General features: G+C 38.3%; 2 protein-coding genes across 4 annotated transcripts in view; one reads left to right on the top strand and one right to left on the bottom strand.

Moving 5' to 3' along the window:
* The window catches only part of SELENOF (selenoprotein F), a 34599-nt gene extending 32065 nt beyond the window's left edge, over nucleotides 1-2534 (bottom strand). The window contains exons 1-2 of one of the 2 annotated variants that reach the window (XM_043491407.1): nucleotides 2416-2534; nucleotides 2105-2255 (exon numbers count right to left, since the gene is read on the bottom strand). In XM_043491407.1, coding sequence (XP_043347342.1) covers nucleotides 2105-2173 — 69 coding nt within the window. In that variant the 5' untranslated portion in view covers nucleotides 2174-2255; nucleotides 2416-2534. Of the gene's footprint in view, nucleotides 1-2104; nucleotides 2344-2415 lie in introns of those variants that run through there. The other variant, XM_038414271.2, reaches the window with a different exon arrangement.
* A 193-nt stretch (nucleotides 2535-2727) lies between these two features.
* Nucleotides 2728-26350, top strand: part of HS2ST1 (heparan sulfate 2-O-sulfotransferase 1) — a 167300-nt gene continuing 143677 nt past the window's right edge. Inside the window, exon 1 of one of the 2 annotated variants that reach the window (XM_038413998.2) lies at nucleotides 2728-3179. In XM_038413998.2, coding sequence (XP_038269926.1) covers nucleotides 3056-3179 — 124 coding nt within the window. In that variant the 5' untranslated portion in view covers nucleotides 2728-3055. The remainder of the gene's footprint in view (nucleotides 3180-26350) is intronic. The other variant, XM_038413997.2, reaches the window with a different exon arrangement.

Here is a 26350-nt window from a genome sequence, read left to right as displayed (position 1 = left end):
GTTCTACAACTAATTAGCTTTTTCAGTTTAGGTAAATCACTTTAAACTCGTGTAGCATTGTAGATCTGCAATGGAGAGTTGTAGCATATGTGCTCCTCAGGATGTAGCAGTGGGCAGTATCTTGAAAGCTACTTTGTTTTCCTGCTCCAAAGCAACCCCCAGTACAGCTGTTCTTGCATACAAGTTCATGAAGTAGCTCAGCAGGCCTAGTTCTGTGTGTGTGCATGGTCTAACACCACACTTAGCTATGAGAAAACGTTCTAGCCCCACACAGCTTTCACCATGGACAGTTCAGCCCATTACCGTATGATTAAAGCATTCATAGGAGTGAAGGGAGCAATAGGGAGAGAAATAAAACATGAATGCTTAAAAGAAAAAAAAAAAAGGCAGAGAATGTACTGAACCCAAAATGAAACTTGGCAATCATCGATATATTAAGTATTATTACTCCTAAATTATTTATTATTATTATTTTCATCTTTCAATGGGAGAATGAACATGTTAAAATTGGTTCTTAAACTCTTTCACTGGTGAGGCCTTTCACATAGCAAATAACTGAGTGTGACCTCCCCTTATAAACATATTAAAAAAGTGTTTTTAATTTAACACCACTATATATGCTGGAGGCAAAGTGGGGTCCCGACCCCCAGTTTGAGAACTCCTGTGTTAAAAGGTATAAATTGCCTAGGGAGGCTGTGGAATCTCCATCATTGGAGATTTTTAAGAGCAGGTTAGTTCAGTGGTCCCCAAACTTTTTACCTCATATGCCACCCTGCCCCCCGTCAAGCTGGGGCAGGGAGTGGGGCCGGGTCATCCTCTGGGAGGAGGGGGACACAGGCAGGGGTAACAGGACCAAGGCTGGGTCCACAGCTAGTGGTGTGGGTGAGGCCAGGAGCTGGGGGGGGGGGGGGGGGGAAGACATGCTCCCTCACTGCCCACATGGGGGCTGGCCCAGGCTTCCGCTGCATCCCACCCCCCAAAAAGTTCCTCTTTGTCACCCTAGGGGGACGTGCCGCACAGCTTAGGAACCTTTGGTCTAGATAGTACTTAGTCCTGCCATGAGCACAGAGGACTGGAGTAGATGACCTCTGGAGGTCCCTTCCAGTCCTATGATTCTATAACATTTCCTCTAACTTTCTTCCTATGGTACTTTCAGTAGCTGTGTGTTTTGCAGCTCAGTGAAAAGGGATAAATATTGTATTTAATACAATCCTACATTTTTTGGGAGAATGGAGAAACTAAGGGTATTTAAAAAAAAAAATGTAAGCCATCACTGCTCATCAACACCATAGAAAGGGAGAAATCTTGCAGATCAGATATAGCAAGGGCAGCAGTAACACAATATTCTCTCCACGATACAACCTTCATAAACCATAAGCCGAAGGAAGCAGCCACACAGCCCTTTTACAAAATCCAAACCACTCCTTGCTCTTGGGACTGAGAATGCCAAGCTCTAACCAATACTATGGTACGGTGTCGGGTTAGGGATGCATATGGACAACATCCAGTTGGAAGAAGACCACCAGCAAACTCTTTTCCCGAGTTACCGCCCAGCCCCGAGAACAACAACTCTTTAGTTATAGGTTTCAGGCGAGTAGCAGCCGTGTTAGTCTGTATTCGCAAAAAGAAAAGGAGGACTTGTGGCACCTTAGAGACTAAAGTTGTACTCCTTTTCTTTAGTTATAGTCAACCCAGGTTAGAGCCTAGAGGGTAACCCGGAGAGGAGAGACTCTACCTCTCACAACCAAATCAGAGCAACCCACCCTCCTAAGCCGTATCCACCACGGGCGTCAGCCAGTGCAGGACCAAGCCCTCCCTTCGGGCGGGACAATCAGCACCGCCGCTTTCTAGAAGGCACAAAGAGGGAGAACGGCACAGGCGGGAGCAGGGGGAAAGAATGAGCCGGTGTCAGTTACGGGAGAAGAGACGAGCATGAAAAGAGCCACCCCGGCCGCTAGGCCACGTCTCTCTCTGTCACCGGCTGCCCCCGCCTCAACCGGCACCTCTCTGCCCGCCAGGCCCCGTGGGCTTTAATCTTCCTAGGGAGGGGGTACCCACGGCAGCCCTCTCCCTCGAGCCTAACCAGACTGGAAACCGCCCTCACCGCCTGCAGCACCGCCAAGAACCCAAGGGGCCAACACCCCGGAGCCGTTAAGCCTGTAACCGCCGCCATTTCAGTGCGGGTCGGCTCTGTCAGCACCGCCGCCGGGAGGCTGCTCTCAAGACCCCGCCCTCGTAGGGTGACTTTTCGCTGCCTACGGCGAAGGAAGCAAAATGGACGAATAGGACCCTTACACGGCCGAGGGAAAAGATTATCCTAGGGCTCTTTACGTAGAGAATCTGAAGAGGAACTACCTGGCCTTATCAAGGGAAGGGCTTTATAATGTAGCTGGAGATATCATTTCGGAAATGTACTCAGGCGTCAACGTAGTAACCCCACTGGGGTCCTTTTTCTTTTATAATCGACCGCTCAAAAGCGAACAGACCTACAATCCTGAAGATTGGCAACCAGCTTAACCAATGGCGCTGCGAATTTGCTGATTGCCGCGGTGCCATTACCCAATAATATATAGATATGTGGGCCGGACTTCAGAGCAGGTATCCAATGGAGAAGGAACGCGTGTGGGAGGGGTGTCAGGTCCGTCCATCCGTTTTATGGGGTGGAGCATTTGTGGGCGGTGTATTGGACTGATGCCGCCCAATGGCGGTGGGGTCGTGGGCAGAGCGTGTGTTTTGCTAGTCAATGGTGGGGTTAGGTGGGCGTGTGCGCGGTTGGGCGTTCGGTTGCTGAGCAGCGCACGCAGGCGGGGGGAGGGGCGTGGGCTGGCTGGCGGCCGCGGAGCGAGGCTAGTGAGGGGCGGGCTGGCGCGGGGGGCGGCTGTGGCGGGGGGAGGGGGCTCTCGAGGGATATGAGCGGCGTGTGAGTCCCTTCGTGCCCCTCACTGCCACCCTCGCGCGCTGCGTCCCTGCGCCCGGCTGAGGCTCCCCTCGGCCTCCCCGGCCGGGCCCCACGTTATGTCGTGATCCCGGGCGGGCGGCGCTGCTGCGGCTGCTCATGGGGCTGCTCAGGATTATGCTGCCGCCCAAGTTGCAGCTGCTGGCGGTGCTGACGTTCGGGGTGGCCGTGCTCTTCCTGGAGAACCAGATCCAGAAGCTGGAGGAGTCCCGCGGCAAGCTCGGTGAGTGCGAGCGGGCCAGGGGGCGCTTGGGGAGAGAGAGGTGGGGGGGGGAGCGGAGGGGCTGGGGCTATTGCTGTGGTTGAGGGGCAGGGCTGGGGAGAGCCGGGGACACAAGCTCAGAGGAGGGACGAGGCCCAAGGACCAGAAGCGCTGAGGCGGGATGGGGGCATAGGTGAGGTACGGGGACTATGCACGTGTGTGGGGTGGATACTACACAGAGCTCAGAGGGAAGGGCACCGTGAACAAAGGTGGAGCTGGCGGGGAAGGGGAGAGATGGCAGTGCACAAATCTGGAGTATCCGGAGGATGAGGACTTGCAAAGCGTAACCCCCCACCCCTTTCATATATTGAACCCACTAATGTGGGATATGGGAACTTAACGCTTCTTCTCGCATGTGGCCCTTGTATTTACATGTCTGGAAACTATAAAAAGAAAAGGAGGACTTGTGGCACCTTAGAGACTACAGTTTATTTGAGCATAAGCTTTCGTGAGCTGCTGCTCACTTCATCGGATGCTTATGCTCAAATTTGTTAGGTGCCGCAAGTACTTCTTTTCTTTTTGCGAATACAGACTAACACGGCTGCTACTCTGAAACCTGGAAATTATAAGTAACTTGAGCGATATGATTTGGGGGACCTTGCTAAAGAGGTTGTAAACAGTAGAGGAAGCAGCCGTGACCTTTGAGTTTGTATGCACGTTATGCGTTGGTATGCACATTATGCAGAATCGTGAAACCAACGAGAAATTGGTGTTTTGGAAAAATGTATAGTTATAAAGAATGCACATTCCTTCTCGGAAAGGAAAAGGGAAGTTAAAGATCAGTATTGTGCTATTAGCAGCTGCTGGCCTCTGTGTGTATTGTGCGAGATGCAGTTGGAGATTGAGGAGTAGCAGTGATACCTGAAGCAAGCCCAGCTCTGCTTCCTCCTCCTCCTCCATGTGCTGCTGCACATATTTTGCCTAATCGCCTTTATTTTGACATAATAACAAAGCAAAATACAGAAGATAATTATAGTTAAAACATGCATTTTGGTGAAAATCGTCTTAAATCATTGTAATTATAAATTCATATGATTTATTTTACTGAACACAGGTTTTAAATACCTCTATTTAGCAGGTAGTGGTGGTGTTACTAGCCTCATATGCTCTCTTATGAAACAGTAGTTAAACAGTATAAAACTAGGTCCTTATAACTGCCATATAAAATTGTATTTTCCTGTTTAAAAAAAGTTTCACTCTTCAGTTGTAATTCATCTGCTAAAATAACACTTCATGTGTACATTAAATGTCAGACTGCAGAACCAACAAGCATCGGATTAAACCTAATCAAAATGAGGAAATGCCATTTCTAAAACAATACAGTTCGTTTGTTTATGCAAGAGTTGTAACTGGAGAGCAGTGGGACCCCCCAGAAATATCTAGGCATGGTGTGGTGGGCAGAAAACAAGTTCAGAGCATGTTTCTGATTCCCTAATCTGCTCAATATTAGTTTGTGGTAAAATTCTTAATATTTGAATGTTTATGGGTTAATCCAAGAAAAAAGGGAATGACTATACAATGTTCTTACTAGCAATAAGGCTAGAAATGTATTTTGAGTGCAATGAGAAGTGTGATGTTGCAAGCCTATGAAAGAGGTGAAATCAGAGTAACTTAAAGTATTCAAGTCAAAATAATGAACAGGTATTAGACTTGGTTTGTTATCTGGATTAGGTAATGGAAGTTAGTGTCCTGTGAGAAGGCAGTGATTGACTGGATGAGCGGTCTGAATCGTCTTGATCTATACTTACTCAACTAAAAGTTATTAATATTTGAAGGATGACTTTGTTTTTTTCATAGTTTAAATATTTTAAGCAATGGTGTTAAGTGAAAAAGGGAAATACTTGTTATGGAATCAGAGTATTTTGAGCAGATATTGTTGATAGAGCAGTCGAGGTTTAGTTTTATGCAAGTCTATTTTTAATTGCTCGGTGCCAGTGGTTTCAGGGCATCTAATGCTGGCAAGGGATGTCATGCAGGAAAATCCAACTCCTGGCACAAAAGGATTAATGTAATGCAATGCGAGAGTGAAGAGTATTGCTGGCAAGATTTCCCAACCCTTCGCTCCTCCTTAATATATATGCACTGGACATGATTAAGTTACATATTTAGAGGATTGAAATATACAGCTCAGTCTGCCTCAAGAAAAGAATCGTATCACCGTTTTGCTGATGCTGTTTATTTTTAAAAAATGCTTAAACTCTGTGTTTCTGAGCTTTGGTATTAAAATATAATGGGAAATACTGCCTGATAACGAACTTGTTCGTGGCTGTCAAGGTTTGTGTGAGAGAAGAAGCTAGGGCTTTTTATTTTTAGTGTTGAATTATTCTATGTGTTTAACAACCTGCTAGATCTCGTGTGTTTTTAATCTTGATTAGGTAGTCCCTTTGTATGAAAGGCCTGTTGCTACAATGATGTCCACCAAAAGGCGCCCCTTTTTTTAAACGTACACAAAAAATAATAAATTAATAAATTTTAGAAACGTTCTGTATCTGTTAGTACAATTTCCATCCAACTGTGATAAAGAGCATGTAGTTTCACTAAATTAAACTAATGAATTTTGGCCCGATGCACTTGGTTTAGAGAAGTGAAGATAAAGAAAAAGAAGGGGGAAAACAGACTAGTGATTCCATGGACTGCTTACAATAATTATTGCAATTTAGTTGAAAGGCCTGTGAAAATAGTCTGCGTGACATTAAATATTGCTCTTAACATGGTACAATGTGTAATTTGGTTTAAGTCCCATATTATTGAATTATATGTACCTAATATATCATATGAGAAACCATGTCTTGATGGGATGTAAACATGAATAACTGCATGACTTGTGTTCTGACTCAGAAAACTACAGTATGTCACTTTAAGTGGAACAGTTCAGCAGAAAATAATTCTACAGAGTCTTATGAGTAAAACTCAGAACAGCACTTCCTGACGCTTTCTGATGGAACAGGATTTTCTGACATGCAAGCTACATTGGTTTCCATATCGCAAGAAGATTTTCACTCTGATTCAAGACTAATATAAAATAACTCCCATTAAATGAGGAATGGATGCATCTTTATGGGAGACAGAGAAAGAGGGAAGGTTTTATTTTCTTGCAGCTAAATTCCAAACTCACTATTATGTATAATTTTTACCTCTTTCTTTAAGGACTGCAGAAGTTAATTTGCAATGGGCATTTGCTTTTCTCACATTGTGGCTAAATTCCCCCTTTATTATTCAGATTGCTGTGCTCCTAATAAAAAGAGGACCTGTGGCACCTTAGAGACCAACAAATTTATTTGAGCATAAGCTTGTTGCCTTTAAAAATGTTTAAATAGTGTTATTGTGAGCTTGGTTGATTTTTCTTTTGCATAACTGATGAGCCCACCATGGGTAACACTTGTGTCTTAAGTAAGCGAAATCCTTTTCAGTTTAAAAAAAAAAAAAAGTTTGCTATTCTGTCCACATGAAACAATAAGAAAGAAGCCCCTTGAAAAATAAGAATCCTGAGACCAACTTCTCTGATATTAAAGCAATACTTTATTAGAGTTCCATATTTATTAAGGGAATATTTGATTATGAAAAGGATTTATTATTGTCTCCTGTGCCAAACTACCCTGGGAAAACTTGTTTTTTTTTCTTTGAAATTTAGTTAATTGTTGAGAAAATATTTTTTTGCTAATTGAGCAGATAAAGTAGATGATAAAGAAAAAAAAGTGGGGGTTTTTTTTGGTTTTTTTCCCCCTGATTTTCTTTTTTGTTTATGGTTCACTTCTTGGGTATATATTAATCTAAATTACTTTCTTATAGTGTACTGAATATTGGCTATTTCCAAAGGCCCATGGTCCCAGAAAGCGACTGATCTTTGGGCCTGCTGGCCTTTTGCAAGCAGTTCTTAATACTTAATTTATTGTCTTTCAGAGTATTTCTAGTGTCAAATCCCAGGTTCAGGTACCTCTTTGGGTGGGGTATTAATTTATAACCAGTAATCCTGATTATAATCGCTAATTTTACAGAAAACATTTTTAAAATGTATTTATTCTCTAAAATATGTGACAAATCTTAATTTGTGTTGTTGCAATTTTCTAACTAAGCATATCTAAATATTATTTATTAACTATTTAGTAAGATTGAATTCTAACTTTGTTCTGCGAAGGTAAAACATGACTTTGAAGTAAGCCTCTCTTTACTTTCTGTCAAAATGAACTCTGAGAGTTTATAACTGGATTTATTCCCTGCGCTATCCCATAATATTGTTTGGTTTCTCACTCTATAATCACATTACATAATGATGGTGCTACCAACTGACGCCAACAAATATATAAAACATTTATTAACAAAGAGTTGATTTCACTTTAATATTGACTGACCGATAGTGCCCCTTTTATTTGATCACCCTTAAAGGAAAAGGTGTTTACAATTTCCTGCATTCCAGCAGAAATTGGGTCATGTGGTTCATACACATCTGTGTAATTCTGCTGTGATATAGTGACTGAGCTAGGAACAGATTGCTCCGTCGTATATATGGGCATACATTTTAGGCATTTTGGTGAGATCAAGTATGAGCAGTGATGTGTTTTGTTGAGGGTAAGAGCTCCATTGACCATCCAAAAGAGTCAGTTCTGAGTTATTGAATACGTGGCTATGCCATTACATATGCAGTTCTTGCTTGGATTTATTTCTAAACATATTTTTTCTGTAACTGATTCTGTTTATGGCATTGCTGGATTTGTGACCTACAGACATTGGTAAGACATCCTTGTGGCATCTCCACCCATTTGCAGCAAGGATCTTGTGAAATGGGCTGAAAAAATTACCTGTGTTTGAATTCTTACTGAATGTGTCAGTAGGAGTGGCACAGTATTCCATGCCCTTTCCTTTTGAAGGGGATGGGAAATAAATCCTACTGATTCTTCAAGCTGAAAAACCAAACAGTTTCTTCTGTCATTTTAAGGTCCAAACTACTATAGTAAGTCTCCGCTGACTCATATTATTTTGAGCTTGAGAATAGCCTTATGTTAAAAACCTTTTGTACCCTTTGGCTAACTGGACATAAATTATATGACACTTTTGTACATCAGACTCAAAATTTTGTGGCAGATCTAGCAGAATTAAAAATGGAGGTTTATGGAATTAAATATGAAAAATGAACACAATTTGATTATTTCTATATTATAATTTCCATCTGCCCCATAATTTTCAGTTGTCAATGTGAAATGTTGTATGTACAATGTATTGTAGAGTTTTGTATTGATAACTTAGAATTTGTTAGGAGAAAGCTGTAGGTTGTGGTGTTTGGATGGAGGCCATTTATGTTTTTGACACCAGGGAAGGCATGGGAGACTGAAATTGTGGGATAAGCACATTTGTTTAATGTTTCTGCTAAAAGTATTGGTATTTCAAGTTAACATTACTTACATAGCTAATATTTTCAGTATTTCACATCACTATTAATGGTGGGTCATTAAACATCTCTTACAGCTACCATTTTAGACCTTTTCAGGAGCTTAGAGTCATCTGAGTGCAGATGCATAAGTATTTACAGAAATCCTTTCATATTTTTTTGTTGAACTTAAAACAGAACAACCACCTCACCTTCGAAGTTTGATTTTCTTTAAGGCTGTATTCATGAAAATTCTGGTGATGGTGATTACGGAAAAGGGTATTGTAATATTCCCATGTTTGTGTTTTGTTGAAGGTTCTGTTCTTCATACACTTCAGGCAAGTTGGAGGCTCCTCTAGATGCTTCAGTGCAGGTTAGCTTCTCACTGAATCAGCAATTTAGCTTTAAGCCTACTTTAACACTGTTTGGTAAAGACTTCCTTGATGAGCTGAAGCTTGACTGCTAGGCTTACTTTTTCACTTCAGTGTAACAAGACTAATGCTTCAAGGATAGCATTGGAGGCAGGATGGATTAAAATAGTTTATTTTTTAGAAAAATCAGTTTTTTTTATTTAAATCAGTTTTTTTAATCAATTAAAGACCGGTTTATTTTTTAAAACCAAACCTATTTAAAATTAAATTTGAATGAGACAACCTATATTGGGGCCTAAATTTATTATAATCTATTAAGATAATTTTAATTTAATTTAAAATATTAAACAGTGCATGTTTGATGCCAAGGTTTAAAGAAAATCAGACCACTGAACTAGTGGCAGTTACTGGCTAAGCACCTGGCTCCAGAATCTGTTGAAGTGCTAAACCAGCTTGTTTTGCACTTTCAATCTAAGAATAACAACTGTGTATGAAAGGATGGGAGCTACTAGTTCTAAAATCTTAAATGACATTAGAACTTGAAACAATTTAAATTCACTAGCTACAGATACTGCTTCCTTTTGTTGAATAAATCAGATTTAAATGCAAAACATGTTTTAATAAACTTTTCCTTATGTATTAGCACTTTTAAGGTAGTTTTATTTAACAAAAAATAAAATGCTGTGTTAGTGCATTTTAATTGAATTGAATTTCTGTCCAGATAGAGCTTGACACAAACCCATAAGTAAAATATCATCATTAAAAAAGAGATGCATCATTCATCATTTTCTAACTGTAAAAATTAAGAATCTGAATAAATGTAATTTAATTAAATATAATGTTATTATATATACATACTATATCTATACACATTTGTCCTCTTGATTAGCAAATAGAAGCACCAAATTTAATAGGCTTTATTTTGTTACAAATAACATGTTTTAATGGTTATCAGCTAATCAACTTTTCTTGGGGAAAATAAAGTTCACATGCAAAACACTACTAAAATTGATTATTTAAATCAGGGTTTCCTGCTTGTTGATTTAATTTCTTTGATTTAAATCAGTGCACCCTAACTGGAGGTGGGAATTGGGAAATAAAGACTATATATAAGAAAATATTAAGACATCAGTGATGTACAAAAAAACCCGTGTGTACAAGTGAGTGCATTTTGCTGCTTGATATGAAAAGCAAAATTAGGTCTGAACTGGAATTGTTTCCAATATTTTTTCACTTCTTCCAGGGACTATGTAAAGGGTCTTTTTTATGATCTAGATCATTTGTGGGCAGCCTGCGGTCCATCAGGGTAATCCGCTGGCGGGCTGCGAAACAGTTTGTTTACACTGACCATCCGCAGGCATGGCCACCCGCAGCTCCCAGTTGGAATAGTGAACCGTGGCCATGGGGAGCTGCGGGTGGCTGTGCCTACTGATGGTCAATTGAAACAAATTGTCTGGTGGCCTGCCAGTGGATTACCCTGACGGGCCTCAGGTTGCCCACCACTGGTCTAGATTGTAGTCTTGGGGCCTCTTACATCAGAAGACACTAATGGAATCTGTTTCATAAACAGAGTTTATTCCCAATGATACTGAACCTGGTCGTACAATCATAATCAAGTATCACTAACTTGCCTGCCTTGTCTCTTCTGTTCTTAGATATAAGAAATTCATTGGACACTCAAAATGCAAATGTTAGAAGCACTTTAGAAGTTGGGGAGAATGAAGAGGAGGAGGAAAGAAGGGAATGCCTGGAGGAAAGAGGAGAGGAAAAGATCAGACAAAATGCGGGGAAAGGTAGAAAAGAGAAGGCTTAATCTTGTTCAGGATAGTAGTGACTTACAGTTGTTACCATCTGATTATTTTGTAGCCTATGTGAAATAAGCTTGTTCACAGTCCAGGTTCCAAATTGCAAAATTCACCACCAGATTTGCAGAGAAGGCAAGGATTGAATTATCTTCTTACCCTTGAAGGTGATCTCTGCAGGTCAAGGGTTGAGACATGTTGGCTAGATAGAGTAAGGAACTTGTATGTCTGCTGTTTGTACGGGATCTGTTACATGGACAAATAGAAGACTTGTTTTCTTGGGGCTGCTAATTGAGCATCTTTCATCAAATGGACAGTTTAAAACACTTCAAAGAACTCTATCAACATTATTGAACCCCCTTTTTTTGAAAAGGTATGTTGCAAGTGAAAGCTTGAGGACAATCAACTATTTTTTAAATTTAACTTTAGGTGCTGCAATTATTATTCTGTAATTTGTGGTGTTGCAACATCTTGGGTCCCAATCATTAATCAGGACCACCTTATACTAAGCACCATACAAATATATAACAAAAAGCCCCTTTTGAAGCTTAAATAATTTATTTAAGGTTGGGGCAAATGAACTGTTCCTACTCTAGTGTTTAAAAATCTGAGGCATTTTATTGTTCTTAGATTTATTTTTTAAATCCCTTTATTTCCTTTAATCAGATGCTGCCTACTTTTCAGTAGTGTGCTACCAGTTTAGCATGTGGTTCTTAAACCAAACACTCAGAACAATGTCAGGAATCTTGTTTAATTGTCCTTGACAGTGTAGCAAGTACTGTGCCTTAGTACACTACTTATAATTGGACTTTATTTAGAAAGAACAGTTACTTATACTTAAACTAAAATGTACTAGTTTAATTATATAAAAATGTAAAAATTATTAAAAAGGGTGCTTGTTGTTTGCTGTAGAAGTAGCATAATATATTAATTTGGGCTTATAGCGAAAGAGTATTTATTACATCAAGGAGTTGGGAGTGTTGAGTATGTTTCAGTCCCTCGCTGTTGAAGCTAACTGGACAGTTGAACGGTTCATGAGCCAGTCATTTCCATATCTACCGACTGGCAACCATGAATCACACATAGAATTACTCTGGCTAGGCTTATCCTGCCTTCTGGTATTGCATGACTTGTCTGACTATTCTGGCACCACTTTAGAAAGTAGAAGACTTCTAAATGTCAAAGCTTCCACATACTGCCACTTAGCTGATCCAAAAACCTATCTGTTTGTGAAAATACGTGTAATGTGTAATTAATGTTGTCATTTGTGTCAGGTGTACAAAAGGTGAGAAGTGATGCTATTTATTTGTGTACATTTTAATGTTGGCAAAAAGTGTTTTTCAATAGGATGGTGTTGGCATAGTTTAACATTTCTGGGAAATCAAATGCTTGCCCTTATTTTTCAGTCATAAATGAAAAATAAAGCATTGTGAATGGCAAGGGGCCAGTAAAGACAGACACACATGGAATTTGGCCAAATGGCTGCAACTTTATTTAAACATACAAACTTAAACAGGATAATTTCTGAGGGCAACTTGTCCTTGCAACAGTGAAATGGGGGAAGGGCAAGTAACATCTGCTTCAGGCTGTCACTAACTTTCCTGCCTTTTGATGCTGAAATCCCAAACATCATACAATCCTATTGACTTAAACCATCTAATTAAAATCAAGGCTGTATTAGAGCTTCTGTTTACAGCCCAGAATCCTGGACAGGCATCTTCCCAAAAAAATCATTTAAGCTGTTAGTATAGTGAATCAACCCTTTTTCTCAGACATGGTTGATGCTTAAATCCTAGTGAAAGTGCTTGACCACAGCCTCCTGACCTTTTGCATTGAATCAGCCCTCACCCCCCATCACTACCTTGATAAAATGGATCTACACTAGGCCACCACTTCTCAATACATGCGGAAATGTTTGTGACAGATATGACAGTATCCTGGATAAACCTTATTGAATTGAGTAAAATTTTATTGAATTTTTTTTAGGAGTTGATTGTTTTAAACATGCAAATTTTTATTGCTACTAAGGGATTGTATGTAATTTTATGGGGGAGATGGACCACAGGCCTCCAAGAACTAAGTAAACTGGTGGGTAGTTAGGCAAATAAACTCAGTTGTAACAACACCAGAGAGCTGCTGCCCCCTGGAGAGAGGTTCACTGGTTCAAACTGGATTCTCCTGAGACGTATTCACAAAGTAAGGACTTTTGGATAAATAACCTGAGCTTAAACTGACTCGGGGCCTTCTTTCTGATCCAGCATATGGACAGGATCTTCTGTCTGAAGGGAGGGCCCCAGTCCTTAGGGAAGGGTTGGAAGGACTGGTGCTGACCGGTGTTCTTGTGGAGATGGGGCTGTGCAAGAGATTTGGTAAGCATACTAGCACGCGTGTGGGTTATTTTATTATATTTAGTATGTTTTCACTGTAATGCTTTTACCTTAAAGATAAATGTGCTTGCTTGGAAAGAACAGTGCAGTAACTTAACTGTGGCAATTACACTGTGTACTGTCTCTGAGAAGAGGAGCAAAGTAGGCCTTGTTAGGTAGACTGCCTTTTTCTGGGGATATCACAGTGTAGTCAGGGAACTGTGTAGTCTGGTTGGAATGCAGAGAGATGCATCTCCACCCAAGAGAGGTGATGGCTGAGCAGCTTGGAGTGGGTTCCATTGCTGAACCATAAATGGGGAATATGGGTGCTGTTGATCTGAACTGTGACAATATTTACGTTAAACATATACATTCTTGTGTTAGAGAGCTGCCCACCATCATGATGAAAGAGTTCAGTGTTGTCATAGGAAATACTTTTGGTATTCAGGGTCTGGCTTCCAGTTTAATCAGCTAATGTCCTTACTGCCTGCTGGATATGTGTCCTTTGTCATCTGCATGGCAGCAGCTCAGACCATACAGCACAATCAGTTGAAAGAAAGGGTTCAGAATTGCCCAGTCCTGTTTCAGGTGGAGGAGGAGCACTAGTCTTAATCATACTGTCATCCCTAAGGTGGATGATGAGACACTGGGTTAGGAGAATCAGCCACTGCAGCTCATAGCTCCAAGACATCAGCTGATCACACCATATGATTTGCTGACCAAACCATTGAGGCAGCACATGATTCCAAGGGATATTATGGCCAGTGATCCACAGGAAGGGAATATCTGGTTGATCTTGTCAGCTGAATGTAGAAAAAGAAACTACAAGAGTAGATACAAAGGGGAGGGTAGGTGGTATCTGTTGTCCAGAGGAAGGAAGGAGGAGTGGGAAACTCTTACAGACTGCTGAACTGCAAAGTGATGCTGGTGTGTGCAGAACAGGAAGAGATCTACTTCCAGGCCATCCTTTTATGTAAGACACTGCCCCTGAACCAATCCTGACACATTTTAGAAGTTCTGTCCTTTTGGCTTGTGTATGTCTAGGGTCTGACCCAACATATGTGTGCTGGCAGCGTGGTCTGAAGTATCTTAAGTCCAATATTTTCATCCAGAATTAGGTTCAGACTTTGTTGTTCTTCTACATTGTTCAATTTTAGAATATATAACTTCTTTATAGCAATATTGGGACTATTTAATATGTATGATCATTTAAATATGGGGACCATTTTTCAGATGCCTTAATTTACATTATATAAGCAAATTACTGCCTGAATGTGGACAAAACACTTGATTATGGACATTCCCACATTTCATACCAGTTTTAAACCTATCTTTTATTCCCCAAATAAATGGCTTTACTTATGATGCTAATGTTTCTGATTCAAATTCCATTGATAGTGGTCATAAACTATTTATATCATAAAAATATTATAAGTACTTAAAAGCATCTTTGTAGAAGGCTAGCACCATGTTGTGCTTTTCTACTCATGAATAATTGGGTTTATGGATTAGTTTTGCCTGTAGAATCAGAAATTAAATTAGATTTTGTCTGATTTCGTTCTTGGAGTATCGACTGGACGCGCACAAACATCAAATGATAGGGATATTGCAAAACTTTTTTCTTTTTTAGTTTTGGGTTTTTATGGTGTATTTTAGGAGTGTATGAAAACTAGGTATCTAAAATATTTATGGCCCCCCACTATAATAGTGTTTAGAACTTCACAATCTTTTTATTTATTTATTGGAATACCCTGGATCCACATTTTGCAGAAGATGAATTGAGGTAAAGAGAAACTCAGTAACTTACCCGAAGACACCCAGGAAGTCTGTGGCAAAGCAGAAAATCAGGATGGATTTGATTTAAATCACTAGGCAGGAAGACTCTATTTAATCATGGCTTTCTACATAAAAGTGCATTTTTGTTGGTTGTTATAACCTTAATACATATTCTTCACAACTCTGAGATAGATACACACTATATACATTTTTAAACAGTGATTTATTTTGAAAACTTTTCAAATTAGTTTTACAGCTATATCAGAAAATGAATGATTGGTTATTTCATTTACCAAAAGTAATCGAAGCAGATATTTATGAAGTCATTGGGAGGAGAACTATCTCTAATTCAATAGGTTAATCATTTAATATTTGGAGGATTTTCTTGCCATGCTGTATTAGGAGGAGAACATCACCAGACAGACATTTTATCTTGTTTTATTTAACTAAAACAACAACATTAAGTATTCTGGATATTTTTCTTCAACAGCAAACATACAATATTTTAACAAAAAAGTGCATGTTCCTCGCTTCTTACATTTATCTCCAGACTTCTTCTCCTTGTCCAGAGCTGTTCCGGCCCCAACAATCTTCTATTCATTGAACTTTTTGAAACTTTGCACTTTTAGAGAGAGGTAAGGGATTGACTCTGTCTACACAAATTTGCAGCGGGATAATAGAGTTGAGGTCTGTTATTTCTCACCTCTATATATTTATTTATTTTAAAACATTTTTGCTGATAACAATCATGGTACCTCTGGAGACACCAAATCCACAGTTGAGAACTGCAAAACTAAGCATCTATGATAGTATCTTCTAGACTGAGCACTGAGTCCCATTGGGTAGATAGAAAGATTCACCTAAATAATCAACACAGAAGCCTGTGGAACCCCATAAGATTGGGTACCTAATCATGAACTACTGGAATTTATTTAAAAACTTTTCTTAAATATTACATTAAAGTATTGTCTCTTACTATAGAATTAATAATCCCTATTCCATGATGATGTCTTTGAGCTATAATGTATCTTAATTAAAACTCTTTAGATTGCTTTTTTCCTCAAAAAGCATTTTATCAAAAAATCTGATTTAAATTAAAAAAAAAATCTGATTATATTTTTATTTTTTTTAAATCATTGATTTTTATCCACCCTGCAGAAAATTAAACCTGGCTCTCCTGAGTTCCAGGCTAGCTTTATTACCAATAGACCATTTTTCCTTTCTCAGCTGTGGTATAGAAGAGTACAGCTTGTTCAGGAAGGACAAGCAGGATTAAAAGGGAAGACATTGCATTATATGTCAAAGAGATAGACACTTGTTCTAAGGCTCAGAAAGAGGCAGACCAATCAAGTCTCTGGGTGTAGATTAAAGGGGTAAAAAATAGGGGTGATGTCATGGTAGGAAGTCTATTACAGATTAAAAAAATCAGGAAGAAGAGGTGGAGGAGGCATTTCTAGAAGAAATAATGGAACTATCCAAAATGCAAGACCTGGTAGTAGTGGTGGGCTTTAGCTACCCAGACATTTGTTGGGAGAATAATACGGCAAAACTCAACATTTCCAGTAAGTTCTTGGAATGTGTTGGGGACAATTTTTTGTTTCAGAAAGAGGAAGTATCCAGGGGGACAGCCATTTTAGAGTAGATTCTGAACAATATGGAGGAATTGGTTTCCAGTCGGAAGGTGGAAGGCAAAATGATAATAAAATAATAGATTTAATGATTGTAAGGTTAGGAAGGAATGAAAGCAACAGAATAAGGATAATAGACTTCAAAAAGGTAAATTTTAACCAACTCAGAGAATTGGTAGATAAAGTCCCGTGGGGTGAAAGTTTAAGGGAAAAAGGAATTCAGGAGAGCTGGCAGTTTGTCAAGGAGATAATAGTAAAGGCATAACTGGAGACTTTCCTGTGCAGCAGGAAAGAATAGTAAGAAGCTAATATGACTACAGCAGGAGTTTTTTTGACTTGAAAATGAAGAAAGAATCCTACAGAAAGTCAAAACGTGGAAAAATTGCTAACAAAGAATACAAAAGAATAGCATAAGCATGTAGCGACAAATCAGAAAGGGTAAGCACAAAAGTTACACCTAACAAGGGACGTAAAAGGCAATAAGAAGCAGATCTTTAACTATGTTAGGAACAGGAGAAACATGAAGGAAATTGTAAGTCCTCTAGTTAGTGGGAAAGAGAGCTAATAACTGACATCAAGAAGGCTGAGATGTTTGTCTATTTTGCTTCTAGCCTTTACTAAGGGTATGTCTAAACTAGCCACTGGATCGGTGGGCAGCGATCGAACCAGTAGGGATCGATTTATCGCGTCTAGTCTAGATGCGATAAATTGACCCCCAAGCGCTCTCCCATTGACTCCTGTACTCCACCGGTGCAAGAGGCATAGGCAGAGTTGATGGGGGATGGCAACAGTTGACTCACCGCGGTGAAGACACTACAGTAAGTCAATCTAAGTACGTCGACTTCAGCTATGTTGTTCACGTAGCTGAAGTTGCATAACTTAGATCTATTCCCCACACCCCAATGTAGACCAGGGCTAAAAGGGTTAATGGTGACTAGGTACTCAACAGAATTAATATTAACTAGAGGGAAGGAATACAAGCCAAAATAGGGAAAGAACAGGTTACAGAATACTTAGGCAAATTAGATGTATTTAAGTCATCAGGGCCTGATGAAATTCATCTTAGGGCTACTTAAGGAACTCACTGAAGCAGTTTTGGAACCATTAGCAACGATCTTTAAGAAATCATGGAGCACATATGAGGTCCCTGAGGATTGGAGAAGGGCAAACAAATACCTATCTTTAAAAAGGGGAAAAAAAGAGGACCTGGGCAATTATAAACCAGTCAGGCTAACTCAATACTCGGAAAGATACTGAAACAAATTATTAATCAGTTTGTAAGCGCCTGGAGGATAATAGGGATATAAGTAGGGCTGCCGATTAATCAGTTAACTCATGTGATTAACTCAAAAAATTAATCATGATTAATTGCAGTTTTAATTCCACCCTTAAACAATAGAATACCAATTGAAACTTGTTAAATATTTTTGGATTTTTTTCTACATTTTAAAATATATTGATTGCAGTTACAACACAGTATACAAAGTTGACAGTGCTCACTTTATATTTTTTATTACAAATATTTACACTGTAAAAATGGCAAACAAAAGAAATAGTATTTTTCAATTTGCCTGATACAAGTACTGTAGTGTAATCTCTTTATTGTGTAAGTGCAACTTACAAATGTAGACTTTTTTGCTATGTAACTGTACTCAGAAGAAACAGTGTAAAACTTTAGTGCCTACAAGTCCACTGAATCCTATTTCTTGTTCAGCCAATTGATAAGACACACAAGTTTGTTTACATTTATGGGAGATAATGCTGCCTGCTTCTTGAAGTGAGCTGTAGCTCACGAAAGCTTATGCTCTAATAAATTTGTTAGTCTCTAAGGTGCCACCGGTACTCCTTTTCTTTTTGCTTCTTATTTACAATGTCACCTGAAAGTGAGAACAGGCGTTCGCATGGCACTTCTGTAGCTGGCATCACAAGGTATCTACGTGTCAGATATGCTAAACATTCGTATGTCCCTTCATGCTTTTGCCACTATTCCAGAGGACATGCTTCCATGGTGATGACATTCGTTTTTTAAAAAAAAATGCATTCATTAAATCTGTGACTGAACTCCTTGGGGGAGAATTGTATGTCTCTAACTCGGTTTCACCCCGCATTTTGCGATATATTTCATGTTACAGCAGTCTCAGATGATGACCCAGCACATGGTGTTCATTTTAAGAACACTTTCACTGCAGATTTGGCAAAACACAAAGAAGGTACCAAATTCCAATGAGGTTTTTAAAGATAGCTATATTACTTGACCCAGAGTTTAAGAATCTGAAGTGCCTTCCATAATCTGAGAGGGATGAGGTGTGGAGCATGTTTTCAGAAATCTTAAAAGAGCAACACTCCAATGTGGAATCTACAGAACCTGAACCACCAAAAAAGAAATCAACCTTTCTGCTGGTGGCATCTAACTCAGATGGGTGAAAATAAACATGCATTGGTCTGCTTTGGACGTTTATTGAGCAGAACCCTCTATCAGTATGGACGCATGTCCTCTGGAACGGTGGCTGAAGCATGAAGGGATATGTGAATCTTTAGTGACAATGTTGCCCTCTTCTTGTTAACATATGTTGCAAATGTAAACAAACTTGTTTGAGCGATTGGCTAAACAAGAAGTAGGACTGAGTAGAGTTGTAGGCTCTAAAGTTTTACATTTATTTTATTGTTGAATGCAGTTATTTTTTGTACATAATTCTACATTTGGTAAGTTCAGCTTTCATGATCAAGATTGCACTACAGTATTAAGTGAATTGAAAAATACTGTCTTTTTTTTGTTTTTTACGGTGAAAATATTTGTTATCAAAAATAAAGTGAGCACTATATAGTTTGTATTCTGTATTGTAATTGAAAGTGATATTTTTGAAAACGTTGAAAATATCCAAAACTATTTAAATGGTGTACTATTAACAGTGCGATTAATCATGTGATTAATCATGATTAATTTTTTTAGCCACTTGACATCCCTAGTTATAAGGAATAACCAGCATGGGTTTGTCAAGAGCAAATCGTGCCAAACCAACCTAATAACCTCCTTTCCTACGGTTATTGTTCTGGTGGATAGAGGGGTATTTTTAGAAGAGCAAAAGTAGTTGATTTTAGTAAGATTTTTGATACAATCCCCCTGACGTTCTCATAAACGAAGTACGAACATGCAGTCTAGATGAAATTACTGTAAGGTGGGTGCACAGCTGGTTGAAAGACAAGACTCGGTAGTCATCAACGGTTCATTGTTAAACTGGGAGTGTGTATCGCATGGGGTCCCACAGGAGTCAAAACTGGATTTGGTACTAGTCAATATTTTAATTAATGGCATGAATAATGGAGTGGAGTGTATGCTTATAAAATTTGCAGGTGACGCCAAGTTGGAAGGGGTTGCAGGCCCTTTCAAGGGTAGGAATAGAATTCAAAACAATCTTGACAAATTGGAGAATTGATTGGAATTTAACAAGATGAAATTCAATAAAGGTAAATGCAAAGTACTTCACTTAGGAAGGAAGAAATAAATGCATATCTACAAAATGGGGAATAATTGGCTAGGTAGTAGTACTGCTGAAAAGGATTTGGTGATTATAGTGGATCGCAAATTGAATGAGAGTCAATGTGATGCAATTTCAAAAAAGTCTGTCATTCTGGAGCATATTCATAGGAGTGCCATATGTAAATCATGGGAGATAATTGTCCTGCTCTACTCAGCACTGATGAAATCTCAGCTGGAGTACTGTGCCCAATTGTGGACACCACACTTAAGGAAAAATGTGGATAAATTGGAGAGGAGGAGAGCAACAAAAATGATAAAAGGTGTAGAAAACCTGACCTATGAAGAAAGGGTAAAAAAACTGGGCACGTTGAGTCTTGAGAAAAGAAGACTTGAGGGGGACCTTGTATCAGTCTCCATAAATGTTAAGGGTTGTTACAGAGAGGAGAGTGGTCAATTGTTCTCCATGTCTACTAAAGATAGGACAAGAAGTAATGCTTTTAATGTACAGCAAGGGAAATTTAGGATTGATATTAGGAAAATCTTCTATACTATAAGGGTAGTTCTGTGGAATAGGCTTCCAATGGATGTTGTGGAATACCCACCATGGGAGGTTTTTAAGAATAGATGGGACATACCTGTCTGGGATGACTAAATTTACTTGGGCCTGCATCAGCACAGAATGGTGGACTTGATGACTTCTCAAGATCCCTTCCAGACGGACATTTCTGTGATTTTTGTGTTTCTATGAAATAGATCTTCAACGTTGGAAATGGCCTACTCAGATTTCATGAGAATGAAGGTTATGTGAAAGAAAACATATTAATAAGTACAAAGAACAGATTTGAGTGGCTACACATTTTGGGTTAGTGATATCTGAATGAGAGGTTTGTACTCTGACTGGAGCAGAGTAGAAACAGAATGAATGTTTTATAAGAGCAATGCATAAACAATGAGAGGAGTTTGGGGAACACAAACTCAGACCGGTGACATCTGACAATAGTTGCAAAAGGGTGTTTTAGATAATTGTACAGAAAAGGAGAAGCGCGTATTTGGTTGTGAACGCTGAATGGGTTTTGATACCCTCCCACCTTAGGATAATACAGTATATGAAAGTAACATAAAACCGAAGTTGATTGCATGGCTTTATTCCTTAATTATGTCATATCTTAACGGTGTGCATAAGAATTGCAGATAAATATAAAAGCTTGGCTGTTGATCTCTGTAAGATGCACGTGAGTGGCCCAATTCAGTAGTGGCTGAACTTTATTCACAAATGTTTGGCATCTTATGTACAATAAGTTGGCAGTATCAGTTCAGTTTCTGATGTGTGGATGTCTGTGTCCCAAAACCACTACAACTGATACTGTTTCTTACCCATGTTGGCAGTTTCTGCTGAGGATGTGAATTGGCACAGAGACTGAACTACCCTCTTATTAATTAGTGTATTCCTTCCAAGTCAAGCATAGAAGTACACTGCCACTGCAATTGGATATTGTAATAAACTGCTGCTCTCCCCCACTCTTATTTACTTTAAAGTAGTAATCTTGAGTTTGCTCTAATAAGGTGAAGATGTGTATTTGCAAAACAAATTTGTGTTGCAAAAATCGTGACTAGCATTTGATTTTAAGTTTCATTTACATAAGGGCATGAAGGATAAGCCACCAGAGTCCCTCCTGCCCTGGGCTGAGACTTCTGTACTGCTCCTTTTCCAGGGTTTCTGTTCCTGGTTTTGCCATAGACTAGCATCATTGATCTTAAGCAAATCACTTTACTGTTCTGTGCCTCAGCATTCCCTATCTGTAAAGTGGGGATACCATCTTACTTTTGAGGTATGATTTAGACTTAATTCAGTAATGTCTGCAGAGTGCTTTGAGATTTTTGTATGTTGCTTGATATATAAACAAAGTTATTATTATACATGACATTCTTAACCATTCGTGGCTAACTTTATTATTCACCAGACAGTTATTAAAATTTATTCTCTGACTTTGCTTATTGAAATGGTTTAAAAAAAAAGTGCTTGGAAAAGGGGAAATTTATTATTGCTTTGGACCAAACCTGTTTGTTCTTTCTCCATCCCCCTTCACCTTTGAGGTGAAGATGATGACAAATGTGTAGCTCAAAAAAGCTTATGCTCAAATGTTAGTCTCTAAGGTGCCACAAGTACTCATTTTCTTTTTGCGCATACAGACTAACACGGCTGCTACTTTGAATTATGTCAATGTGATTTACCAATTTGTGTAGAAACATGTAAAAGTGATGTGTTGATACCTGCTTAATTACCTTAAAATTGCAAAATCTGTGTTGGGGGAAGGGAGATCTTGGTTTCTTTAATTAAAATTTGAGTCTTTTTCCATTGACTTAGATGAGTAACTAATCCTCCGACGGCGCACCCCCCCGCAAAAAAAAGCATCTTATTTTACTTCTCTGTTTGTTTTAATATAAATCATTAATTTTATCTGTGAACTTTTTTGTCTGGAATCTCTTCTACTCCAATATGCAGTACAGCACTGCTTGTCTGAGGGGAAAAAGATAGAACATCTCATTTACCTGGAGGTAAGGATAAGACTGTTAGAGGGATTAAGGGAAGCTGATAACAGAGCCAGCAGAGAAAATTAAGCAACTTGGACACATGGGATCACAGAAACAGGGATTACTTGTATTCCACTAAGCTTTTGAAAAGTGGAGAGAAAAACTATGCCTACTATGTTCATTTTGTCTGTTACTTTAAAAAAAAAAATTCATCTTCCAGAAGTCTCCACACTCTTGATATTTTATCCCCTCTCCTTATACACTTTTGCTGAAGATGAAGAGGGAATGCAAATGCAATCGTGGGAAAAGCACTTTAAAAAGGAAGAAAAAAAAAAAACAAGCAAAACCTCTCATTTCTTCCCATGTACTTTGCGGTGGATTGATTTCTTTTTTTTGAACTCCAGTTTTAATCATGATTTAAATCAGTAAGCTAGAAACCTTGATTTAAATTAATTTTACCTTGTTTTGCATTTTTACTTTCTAATTACCTTCCTAAAGAAAAGTTGATTCTTGTGGCTGGTAACTATTAAAACTTGTTGATTTACAAATATCTTTTATACTAAATTTGATACTTTTTGCTAAGCAGGACAATACATTATATCTGTATATATTTACTTAAGAAATTACTTAACTTTGTGTTTTTGGTTTTTTTTTTTTTAAATTATAGAAAATGGTGAATGATGCATTTCTAACTTGCTGGATGATTAATTTTTACTTTGTCATTTGTCAAGCTGTATTTGGATGAAAAATTGGAATTCAATAAAACGTGCAAAAACAGTGTTTAATTTTTTATTAAATACATCTACCTTAAATGCACTAGATAAGAATAAATTTATCAAAACCTGATGTGCTTTTAAAACAAACTGGTTTAACAAAAGAATATTGTTTATAGTTAGTGATTTGAAGTGATTGTTTCTGGTCATCATGTCCTTTAAGATTTTAGAACTTGTAGGTGTCATTCTCTCCCACCTAGTTTTAATTGAAAGACTGGAATAGGAAAATAAGTGTTCATGCTTTTTCACCTTTTTCAATCGGTTGTTTAATTTTGAATTACCTAGTCATTGAACTGAATGAGTTAAGTAAACTGAAATGAAGAAAATATTCTATCTGCACTAGCTACTGCTGACATACGCTCATGAAGCACTTCAGCAGACTCTGGCATTGTGTGCATAGCCAGAGACTTCCATCAGTTTAGTGCTTTGACTTTTTTTAAAACTGGGCAGCAAACATGTATTAATGTTTTTATTTACTTTAATGATTTTAGTAAATTTCGCTTTACTATAAGTGGTAGGTTTAGTTTTAAAAACAAAAATGCATTTTATTTGAATAAAAGCTGATTTAAATTAAAAATTTTTTTATCCACTCTGATTTACTTTAGTGTATGTGGTGGAAAGTGTTCAAGTGGCAGAAAAGTTGCTTGTGCTACATCCAGCATACGAGCTGCATTTTAGGAACCTTACTGGCAGTAGTTTGGCCACACCTAATGTATTTTTCCCTTAATCAAGGAATTCAGCATGTGAAATGTTAAATATTTAGTTAACCATTGAATGTTTCAGTTGAAATTTTTTTAAACATTGTGTGCCTAAGTGGTGAGGGAGCACAAAAGAGTAATTCTATCCTCTTGAAATCTGCTAATTTGTCTGAAAGTGCAATTACTACTTGTTGACATGAAACTGTTGATTGAATAATGGTCTGTTTTGCTTATGGGAATAAGTTTTGGCAAGCTGAACCACCACAGCCTGCATCACTCAAACTGGCCAACTCTTTCATTAGTAGCAAATACTTTGTCCAATAAAAAAATCAATCTCTCAAATTCCAAGTAATGAATAGGATTCACTTGGACTTACAAAACACAATGGAAATGACTTTCCATTGATTGTCCCATCAAGATTAGGTTGTGTGGGTTTAGATGGAAGTGTTTATGTAATTCTGACAAGGATTTGCAAAGTGAAAGGGGATGAAAAACAAAATGTTTAACAAATTTTGAAGCTAAAATGAATAGAAACGCTTTTTTTTCCAAAAGAACTATAAGATCCCAGGTTAATATGAGCAATATATTAATTTCAGTAGTCGAAAATGTGTATCTGTACTTGGTAAGCTCTGAGTTCAAAATTTTTTTTGTTTTCTGCAACAGTTGAAATTACTCAAACATCACCAGTATTTTTATTTCTTAGGTAAAATCATCTTTTTAGTCATGTTATCTAAAATACAACTCTAAGAACAGGAACTTGTCTGCTTTCCTCATACTTGATTGTTAAATTCAGAGCAAAAGGAAAAAGCTGTCTTATGTTTTGTGGCTATTGGGTCATCATTTACAGGCCTCAGTTAAGAGCATTCATAATAAAGTAAATTTACAGATTCTAATTTCTCATACTGCCAAAGCATGTCCTAATGTGATAGAATCCTAATATTTTTATTTCTTACAGCTTGCCCTATCTAATGAAATATGGCTGGTTTGAGATGAATCAAGCTGTATTTTCTAAAGGCTGCTCTTTTTTGGACCTTGTGTTTGGTGACAGTTGTGGGATTTATCCCCATCACTATCAAATATTGGGCAGGATCACCACTTGTCAGAGTGACTTGTTAAGAATCATTGTAGGAGGACTTTTTCAAGTACCGAATCCCATTAAAATCCGCAGAGTGGTATCTTCCCAAATGTCTTTTGACTCAGATTGGTACCCCTTGCAGTTTTTTTTTTTTTACATCTTTGAGTATGGATTTAGCCAAGTACAAACATACATGTAATGATAGGATCTACCTGAAATATGTTTTTAGAGGGTGAGATATGGTGATCCTTCAGATGTGGATTTGATGATTTTGGGAAGGGACCATGGGATGAAATCGTGGCTCAACTAAAGTCACTAGAAAAACTAACATTGACTGGGGGGGTGTCAAAATTTCATCCACAGGGTTTTTTTTGTTGGTTTTTTAAGTTGAGAGCATGGTATCATACAAGCCTATAGCATTGTATTTATTTATGTATTTTTTTTAAAAGCATGTTTTCCAGAAAATGTATACAGCTACAGTGAGTACTAGGCATGTTACCTAAAGATGAATCTTAGTGTCTGAAAGTTGTATAGGCACTAGAACCATTTTCCATGGGGCTGCTCTACACTGGTATTTTACATGGCATAGCTATGTGAAAAATCCACACCTCTGAGAGATGTAACTATGCCAACCTAACCCCTGCTGTAGATGAGAGCTGCTAGATCAATTTGAAGAATTCTTCCATTGACCAAGCTAACACCTCTAAGGAATGTAGATTACTTATGCCATTGGGAGAATCCTTCCTGTTGGAGTAGGTAGTCTCTTCCCAGAAGCACTACAGCAGTGTAGCTGCAGCATTTTCAGTGTAGATAAGCCCTTAGTCTTAACTTGTGCTCTTTGAATACTAAACATCTTCCAGCCCACAGAGCATATCCATGTTTTGTTTTTTAAACTTGCTAAATACACTAAAATGTCTCTTATTTTAAACGGGTTTAGTCTTTTTAATAGGTTTTTGTACAAATGAGCTTTGCTGTGTTAATTTGACTGCCAGCAAAGCAATCCTTAGGTAAATACTCAATAAGTGGCTTGCTACCCTTTGAGGAAACAATTAGATTTTTGCTGTCCCTTTTGATTATTTGAGTATATGGAAGATGGATGGACTGTTTGGTGTTTTGTTTTTTTGTTGTTTTTTGTTTTGTTTTTTTAAACCTTCGTTCAGTTTACCAAGATATTATTTCAAGAGTGGCTGTCTGTAAATTATTTCTGCTTTCTTCTTTGAGAATTTCCTTACATAGATCCCCACCTTGGCGATACATAACCTTCTAAATGG

The sequence above is a fragment of the Dermochelys coriacea genome, chromosome 8 (assembly GCF_009764565.3).
Source record: "Dermochelys coriacea isolate rDerCor1 chromosome 8, rDerCor1.pri.v4, whole genome shotgun sequence".
Taxonomy (NCBI): Eukaryota; Metazoa; Chordata; order Testudines; family Dermochelyidae; genus Dermochelys; species Dermochelys coriacea.
This window is presented reverse-complemented; position numbering and strand designations above follow the sequence as displayed.